Source organism: Ovis aries, chromosome 10, assembly GCF_016772045.2.
Source record: "Ovis aries strain OAR_USU_Benz2616 breed Rambouillet chromosome 10, ARS-UI_Ramb_v3.0, whole genome shotgun sequence".
Lineage (NCBI taxonomy): Eukaryota > Metazoa > Chordata > Mammalia > Artiodactyla > Bovidae > Ovis > Ovis aries.
In genome coordinates this window covers 84,711,920-84,721,010 of record NC_056063.1, presented here as the reverse complement: position 1 = coordinate 84,721,010, position 9,091 = coordinate 84,711,920, and the positions used below count along the sequence as shown (strand labels likewise).

The window sequence follows — 9,091 nt, the reverse complement described above, 5'->3', positions numbered from 1 at the left end:
TCCGGGAAGTTTTCATTAAGGGAGTCAAGACACCGTCAGCCCTGAGGTCTGGACAGAGGATGCAAGCCAGAGATGCACCCGCCCCGCCCCGCCCCTGGCCCGGCCCCGCCCCTGGCCCGGCCCCCAGAGACCCTGGCTCCACCCCCCGACGCCTCCGGCCCCGCCCCCAGCCCGCCACCGCAGGCCCCGCCCCGCCCCGCCCCGCCCCGTCCCTGTGCGCTCTCGGCTCGGCAGCAGGCGGGACGCGGCGGCCGCGCTGCTCTTGCTCCTTTGTGCTCGGACGGCGGCGGTGGCCTCTCGGGTCCTCCCTGAGACGTCTTCTCTGCTCGCCAGTCCGCGCTCTTCCGTGACGGACCATGTCGGCGGTGGGAGCGGGCGCGGGTGTGGAAGCGGGCTTCTCCAGCGAGGAGCTGCTGTCGCTCCGCTTCCCGCTGCACCGCGCCTGCCGCGACGGGGACCTGGCCGCGCTCTGCTCGCTGCTGCAGCAGACGCCGCGCGCCCACCTGGCCGCCGAGGACTCCTTCTACGGCTGGACGCCGGTGCACTGGGCCGCGCACTTCGGCAAGGTGGGCGCGGGCCCTTTAAGGCGCCATCTTCCGCGGCTCTGCTGCGGGGGCCGGGGAGAAGGGGTCGGGGGCCGAGGCTCGGGGGTCGCGGGGTGCATCGGGGACGGGGGGGGCGGAAACCGAGGGGCGGAAACAGGGGGCGTCGCGGCGGCGCCTCGAGGGGCCGGGGCGTTTGGTCGGCGACGCGGGGGGGGCGGCGAGCGCGGCTCCGAGGGGCGCGCGGGGCGCGCCGGGAGCGCCGGCGGAAGCGGGCCCGGCGTGCGCGGCGCATGTGCGGCGGCGCAAGTTTCGGACGCGGGCTGCGGCTGCGAGGCGCCGCCCCGCCGGCGAGGCTCGTCCGCAGCCGGCGGGGCCGAGGGCAGGGCCGCCCGTGGTGGAGACGCGGCGCGCCGGCGCGAGCGTCTCTGAGGGAAGGCCCTCTGAGGGAAGGCCCTCTGAGGGAAGGCCCTCTGAGGGAAGGCCCTCTGAGGGAAGGCCCTCTGAGGGAAGGCCCTCTGAGGGAAGGCCCTCTGAGGGAAGGCTCTGAGGGGAGCTTCTCCGCGCGGAGCCTCCTCGCGCCGCGCCGCCACGCCGCCCGGGCGCGTCTCTGAGGGAAGGCTCTCCGCGGGGAACCTCCACGAGCCGAGCCTGGGTCGGGCCGCCTCGCGCCCGGGGGCCGAGTGGGAGGTCTCGGGGTCGGGCGGGACGCGGCGCTCGAAGCTCCCGGGGGCCCCGTGCCGCGTGGGGCCGGGTCGGTGTGGCCCGCCGCGCGTCGGTCCCCGCGGGGCCGGGCGCGGCGGGTGCTGGCGCGGCCGCTGAGCGGCCGCCTCTTGCGACGCCGTGCGCCGGGCCTGCCGCGCGCCGCGGCCCGTGGACTCTGCGGGCGGGAGCGCTGGCGCCGCTGCGGGCCTGACGGGAGGCGCCGGCGTGCCGCGCCCCGAGGAGTGCTCGGCAGGGAGGGCCTCCGGGCTCCTCGGAAGCGGCCGTGCCGGCTTCCTGGTGCCGGCTGCCGTCACAGCCAGGCGGGAACTTTTGGGAAGCAGCTTCCGGCCCCCAGGGAAACGAAGTCGGCTTGTTTCAGTGAGAGGGAGTCGCGACGGCGGGGCGAGGAGGCTGGCCGTGCGGGGCCGTGAGATCCCCGGGGAAATCAGTGTCAATAAACAAGAATAAAAGCGCCTTCCGGCGCGTGTCCCTGCAGCCTGGAATGTGGATTTCCCCAGCCGGTCAGTTAGCCCGGGAGCCATCTCCCTGCTGAGCGCATCTTCGTTTTCACATTGAACTAGGTAACTCTCAAAGCACTGGTTCTCGGCATCTTCGTGTTTGGGGGGCGGGGGGAGGGGAGAGGCACCCTGGTAACGGGCCTCTCAGGTGGTCCAAGGATAAGGAACTCGCCTGCCAGTGCCGGAGACCGTTCCGTCCCGGGTTGGGAAGATCCCCCGGAAAAGGAAATGGCAACTCCCTCCAGTATTGTCTGGGAAATCCCGTGGACAGAGGAGCCTGGCGGGCTACGGTCCATGGGGTCCCAAAGTGTCGGACAGACTTAGGGACTGAACAGTACCACCACCACCCTTGTAATAGCCAAGGCAGGTTTTTAGGGCAAAGGTTCCCCTATTGATTCCGATCTTCCCTACCCTGGTTAAGAAGGACACAGCATGGCAACCCCAAACATTCTGTAAAATGCTTAAGGACTCCTTTAGAATACTTACCAAGGCAGAGGTGCCTCCCCTATTTCTAGGAATTAAAAATAGCAAGATGGCTATGGTGATGGAAGTGGTGAATTTCATGCATGTGTATTTTGTAATAAAAATGAAACCAGCTGAATTCACCAAGTCTCTGCTTGTACAGAACGTGGGTAGTAAACCTTGGACACCTTGTAGTAGATGGCCCTCAGAGACCAGAAGTCGTGACCGGAGCCTTTTATTTTAGTGCCTCCGGCTCTGTGGGATCTTACATGCGGAAGGGGCCGCAAGAAAAGGCTGTTAGGGCGAAAGTCAGGCCAGAGGTCCTGATGAGGGTTCTCAGCCCTGTCTCCCCGCACCCTGCCAGCAGCTTCCCTCCTTTGGCGCACACTCAGGCCTTCACTGTTCTCTGTGCAAGAGCCAGCCGACCGTTCAGCATGCTGTGAACTCCTCTCGGCATCGCAGGTGGCTCAGTGGCAAAGAACCACCCACCCCACCCCTCCCGCCAATGCAGGAGACGTGGGTTCCATCCCTGGGGCGGGGATGTTCCCTGGAGAAGAAAGTGGCAGCCCATTCCAGTGTTCTTGCCTGGGAAATCCACGGGCAGAGGAGCCTGGCAGGCTGTAGTCCATGGTGTTGCAAAAGTGTCAGATGCAACTGAGCATGCACACAAGCCTTCATTGTTCTCAGCCTGTGCAAAGCCAGCTGAGCGTTGAGCATGCTGTGAACTACTCTCAGCTCTCAATCTGTGTTCCTAGAAATGTGCCAGCTACGCACAAATTACCTCACCGTTTTATGAGGCTTGTTCCCGCCCAGAGGACTAAACCAGACATCATTTAAAAACTCTTAATTACACCTTGTTTTTTACAAGGTGTCCTACTGAACAGTATCTTTCCAAAATTCCAAACCTGCTTTCCTTCATCAAACCGCGGTTAACAAATTTTAGTCTAGGGACCTCTCAGTTCATACTAAGATTAACTACTGTTGGCATATCAAGCGATTTTTATCCTTATTTCATTTTTGTTGGCTTTGAGACCTGCTCATCTTGTCGCTATTATTGACCTTCATTTTTCACTCAGTACATTAATAAAAGCAATATGTAAAAATATACCAAAATAGTACCTCTTTTTCAGCCTTTACTCTCAGATTCAGGTTTCTTGAAGACAAATCCTATTTTAAATCTGTACCACCAACTGCAAGTTCATCCTCACAAAATCGTTGATGGCAGTGCTCTACCCTTTGAAAGGAAACAGTGAAATTGCTGAAAGAGGATAAGAGACACAGAGTGAGACCCAGGGGTAGCCGTTTGTTCCTCAACTGAGGTCTGTCCTCTGGAGGAGGATTGCTGGCAGTGAGCAATTTTTTTTCCCCACTGACTGCATGGTGTTTGGGGAGGAGAAACAGGCAAATGTCCTCGATCTGAGGACAGCAGACCTTCCCTCGCAGTGCTGGGCGCAGCGTAGGCACTTGCTGAGTAACTTGGGTGTGCTGGCTCTTTCTCCAGAGACTAGTGTGATCCTGGTGCCCGGCTGCAGAGTCTCGTCCTGACTCCCACCCTTCTGTCTGTCTTGAGTCCACCTGCCTGAGCAGAGCTCACCTGTGCTGCTCGGCCAGTTTTATCCTTGATGGCGGAAGGGGTTCTATACAGACTGTGACGAGATGAAGTGCTGCCCTCTCACCTGCTCAGCGCCGTCTTCTCCCTGAGATCTGGAGCTGGGCCTGAGTGCGGCCTGTGCAGGACGCAGAAAATCCAACCAGTCACTCTTAAGTGTTCAGAATTTTTTAGAATGGCTCGTGAAAGTGGCAGAGCTTAGTTCTGGTCAAAATCCTTGAATATACAGTCTAGTCTCTTCTGATTTGAGCTGTTTAAAAAATTGAACTGTAGTTGATATACAACATTATATTGGTTTTGTTAGCTGTAGGAAAAACATTTAAATTTATATTGTGTCCATCATTTTGACTTCCTATTCCTGTGTACCAGCTTTTTTACAGGGAAGAGGAAAAATGTGTTTTTAAATAAGCCTTTTAAATTTTGTGATATTGGGAAGGCATGCCTTTACTTTGTTAAACAGAAAAAAGTTTAGCAAAGCCCCACTCGTTTCCACCATAGAGTTTAGATTGAGTAGAGTTACTGGTATACTGACTTTTGTGCCTCTTTTATCCCCTCCTGCTCTTCTCCAAGTTGGAATGCTTGATACAGTTGGTGAGAGCAGGGGCCACCCTGGATGTCTCCACCACCCGTTACGCACAGACCCCAGCCCACGTTGCCGCTTTTGGGGGACACCCTCAGTGCCTCGTCTGGTTGATCCAAGCAGGAGCCAGCATTAACAAACCGGTAAGGGAGTGCCTGTGATTGACGTGGTTTGTTTTTGTTTTCTTCTTCCGGCTGTAATTACATGGTGTTGAGTTTTAAATTGAGGCGTTAATTAGAGTGTAGGATCTTTACCTGTGGGCTAACTGGAACTTAAGTTTATTAAACTATTTGTGGATAATCGGCCTTCACATCGCAATGCTTTCTGTTCAGAGTGCTTTCACCTGTTGTGTGACTTACTGTGATCCGCAGCAAGCTGCCCGCGGTCACGGCTGGTGGCGGAAGGAGTCTGGTCTTGAGCCTAGGTTTCCTGGCTCCCTGCTCACAGCTGCCTTAGCTTCATCCCCGCTAATGGCTGTGAGGACACACCTGTTCAGCAGAAGAATGGCTCTGAAGTCACCTACAGTCATCTGGTTGCGTCAGTTTTGGCAGATTTACCATCTGAGTTATTCGCTCCAGGTACTAGGTGGGGATGGTGACCTGACTGGGAGGTAGTCAGGTGTCGAGCAGAAAGTGACTCCTGGACGCCAGGTTGAGGAAAGGCGTTGTAGCAGCCGTTTAAGTCAGGGGTCGGTGAGGAAGGGGAGTGAGGGTGAGGGCCATTTGTCTCATCGTGAGCCTGGGTAGGGGGGCAGGGCTACGAGGAGAGCCTGGATTTAGGCCCATCTCTTGCTGCTCGGCTCACCGGTTACCCTCCACGCCACCCCCCTCACACAGGCTCCTCCTCTGCTTTGTCGCTTTTCTCCGAGAATTCGGGAGTTCCGAGTGGGCAGCTGTGTGGCTGTGGCGCTAGGCGTTGCCTGTCCTCACCGGTCTCCTTCCTGCTCCTGGATTCTCCTCCCCCTTCCTCCTGGTGGAAAGGGTGCGCCCTGCCTCCTATCTCTGTGGCCTTGGGCAAGCTGTTTCCTTGGTTGTGACTCAATTTCCTTATCAGTGAGATAGGATAGTGTGAATAGCAGTAGTTACTGTTTAGTATATATGTGGAGTTTTAAGTGTAGAACCTTCTTCATGATGATTTTAATTAAGTTGTTAGGTAACATTTAATTTGGAGAGCTCTAAAGAAGTCATCTAATGCTGTGTTTCAAAGACTTTTAAGCCCAGAAGCCCCCTTTTCATAGAATGGTTTCCAGCAGCTGGGTATTTTCCGCAGACGCCCCTTCCCTGAGCTGCTCTGGATGGTGCTGTGTGGAAGCCCTCCCCAGCCCTGCTCCAGGGCGGATATCCCCAGGGCCAGTCTCCTTGCAGCGCTCCTCTAGTGTTGCGAGAGCCCACCTGGCCCCACGCGCCCAGTCCTCTCACTGACGGGGGTGTTCCTGGGGCCTGACGTCCCCCTTGGGGGGGGCCTTGGCTGACTGTGGTCTCACATGGGGGACTGAGGCTCGGCTGCCAGGCTGGACTGCCGTGACCAGCACCCCGCGACCCTTGAGGCCCCAGTAGTCTTCCTCTCGGCTCATCTCAAGGTAGACAGTTTTTCTTCATTTCCCACACAAACGTACAGAACTGAATCCAGGTTTTTCCTATTCTTCATGTGTATATAATTTTTGGAACCTAGTCTTAATAAGTTTTGTTTTAACTCATATTCTAGTCTTAATCTTTTGGCGTGTTAGTTACGAACCTTTCTGAGCTCATTTCCTCAGGTGTAATGGAGGCCTTCGCTGCCACTGCTGAGGTTGGCAGGAGTGGCCACTGGAGCTTGGATGTGCCATCTCAAGGCTCAGTGCTCTGAGATTACCCAAAGAGGAAGTGGAGTTCGTGGTTAAGTGGTTTATTTTTGTAGTCCATAAGTCATCTCTTTAAAACCCCTTCTAGGATGGTGCTGTTGCTTGATATTGCCTGGAGTTTCTTATAACTAGATTAGAAAAAATTTTTTTTTCTAATTAAAATTCAAGGTGACTTTTCTGCTTTGGATTTCTGGCACGTCTTCCTCTGTCTTTTATGACTCAGAGTTTGCCAGCAATAGTTCTAGAATCATATTACAAGCTGTTTGGTATTTTTGAAATATGACTGGTCTGAACTTGAGATGTGAGTAACCATAAAATTGCTCTTGATTCTCATTCTGTTGGTTGCAGTTTTCTTTAAATAGTGTTCATTCTGACCTCCCCAGCTGAAATGGGCTCTTCGCATAATGCGAAGTAGGAGCAGGGTGGCTCTGCTTTCCTCTCTGCCTTCTGTTGCTGTCCCGCCATCTTCTTGAAACAATATAGAAAACCTTTTTTCTTATACTAAAGATTGTTTTTAAAGTCCTGTGTTGTTTTCTCTGTCTCTGTGTTACTTGGCAGAATCTCATCTGAGTCTTGACTCTGCTCGTCCCGGCAATGCACATGGGCGATCGCTGCCTCCTTTCTGCACATCCGTAGCGTGTGCCTCCCCATTTCAGAGAATGGGGCAGGTTTTATAGTTGTTTTAAGTTGACTTTACCAGGTAGTTTACTGTGTAGACTCATGATTTTCTGTTTCTTTCTTCAAAAATGGGACTATTCTCTTGGGGATTTTATCCACTTTTGAGCTTAAACGTGTGTGCTTTTCCCTGCAGTGAGCAGTCGCGTCTTTCCCGTTGCGTTGTTTTTATGCAGTGCTCTGCCGCGCGCTCTGCTGCAGCCCCGCCGCGCACTCCCCTGCGAGCGCCGTGCGCAGTCGCTCCGCTCCTGCTCGCTGTCTTTCCCCGCAACTGCGGGTGGTCTTCTGCACCACGCTCCCATTCGGCGATGACAGGACATGATTGATTCAAGGACTGTTGGCATTTCTGAGGCAGAAAGTCCTAAATCAGTTGTTCTAACAGAAGCAGCTTCTCTCGATCGCTGTCTTTCTTGACCTTTTATTTTACCCCAGAGTCTATGAATGAAATTGTATTTCAGATTTTTTGGGTCCTTTCATACAGTGTAGAGTAATTCTTTTTTTTAATGACTGTATTCTTCAGAGTCATTTCCCTGAGTCAGTCGCTCACTTCCTCTGCCTCCTTCAACGTTGTTTTCTGAAGGGTCTGCTGCTGCTGCTGCTAAGTCACTGCAGTCGTGTCCGACTCTGTGCGACCCCATAGACGGCAGCCCACCAGGCTCCTCTGTCCCTGGGATTCTCCAGGCAAGAATACTGGAGTGGGGTGCCGTTGCCTTCTCCAATGCATGCATGCTAAGTCGCTTCAGTTGTGTCCGACTCTGTGCACCCCTGTGGACAGCAGCCTACCAGGCTCCTCTGTCCACGGGATTCTCTAGGTAAGAATACTGGAGTGGGTTTCCATTTCCTTGTCCTCTGAAGGATCGGTCAGGTTCTAATGCAGCCTTTCTGGAGGTCCTTAAACACAGCCGCCCGTCACAAGCAGCCTAAACTGTGTGGAGCTGCCTGTCTGACTCCCACGTTCTCTCTTCCTAGTCTTTCTCGACCCTTTATCTCAGCAGTGTTGTTTAAAGTGTAGGGCTGATTCACGCTCAGGATAAAACATCTGGGGCAGTGAGGGTGCTGGGCATGCCTGAGGTGATGTGTGGCCTCAGGATGTCCTGTGGGAGACTTAGATACATGTGGGCAGACTAGACCAGGCCGTGGGGGTTAGGCCTGGCTTACTGGTTTTGTCTGAGGACAGTGGTTTTGCGTTGTACGTTCATCTGCACAGTGGTTCGCCATAAGAATTACTTCTCAGTTGCGCCTGCAGTACATGTGCCGTTGCTGCAGAGGCCCCTTGAGTGCTCGGTTCTCGCCTGAAAATCCGGGAGCGTGTGCTCCTTCCTTGGTCTGCTCCGCTCTTGCATCTGCACTTCGTGTTTTGCCTCAAATTTCGCTCACCTTGCTCTGTTTCAGAGTTTCAGAGAGGGCTGAGATGGCCCATGGCCTTCATTAATGACTCCAGAATGTGGATCTGAATGTTTTCACTGTGTGTATCATTTTTGTCGTTTCAGGACTGTGAGGGCGAGACTCCTGTTCACAAGGCGGCTCGCTCTGGGAGCCTGGACTGCATTAGTGCCCTGGTGGCTAACGGGGCTCAAGTCGAGTAAGCATCTTCATTTATTCATGCCAACCAAAGATGTGGTCGGGGTGCTGTGCTTAGAGACAGGTTTAGAGCAAGCACAAGTTCTGAGCTTTGTTTTTAACATTAGTAATGTAGTTTTGCTTTTTAGATGAGTTGGCGGTAGTAAGCAGGTTGCTGTGTGGGTTAAATTGACCGCTAGCAGAAGGGGCCTTGATCACAGCAGCCTTGGAATTCTTGCCATGAGAGAGAGAGTGAGCGAGCGTATTAGGGAGATGACAGACAGTTAACCCGTTAAGTTTGGAGCCTGGCATTGCTGACTTTACCACCGCCTAGCTGTGTCACTGTGGGCAAGTCTTCAAAGTTTGCCAAGTTTTAATTTAAAAATGAGTGCCTTGAGTGAGTGCCTAATTACGTTATCTTTTCAGGCCTCTCTGGCTCAAAATATCTTGCAGACAATTAGCTCTTCTAAATTTTTATTTCCTCATCTTTTATTAGATGTGAGAACATCTTATATTTTAAAACCTATTACAATTTTTAATGATTTTATAATTCCATGTAAAATGGAACTATATACAATAAAGACTTCAAACTCATTCTGA

General features: G+C 53.9%; 1 protein-coding gene across 2 annotated transcripts in view; it reads left to right on the top strand.

Moving 5' to 3' along the window:
* The first annotated feature begins 214 nt into the window (after positions 1–214).
* The window catches only part of ANKRD10 (ankyrin repeat domain 10), a 31,580-nt gene continuing 22,703 nt past the window's right edge, over positions 215–9,091 (top strand). The window contains exons 1-3 of one of the 2 annotated variants that reach the window (XM_027973795.2): positions 215–566; positions 4,407–4,559; positions 8,422–8,513. In XM_027973795.2, the coding sequence (XP_027829596.1) occupies positions 357–566; positions 4,407–4,559; positions 8,422–8,513 (455 nt within the window). In that variant the 5' untranslated portion in view covers positions 215–356. The remainder of the gene's footprint in view (positions 567–4,406; positions 4,560–8,421; positions 8,514–9,091) is intronic. The other variant, XM_042255068.1, reaches the window with a different exon arrangement.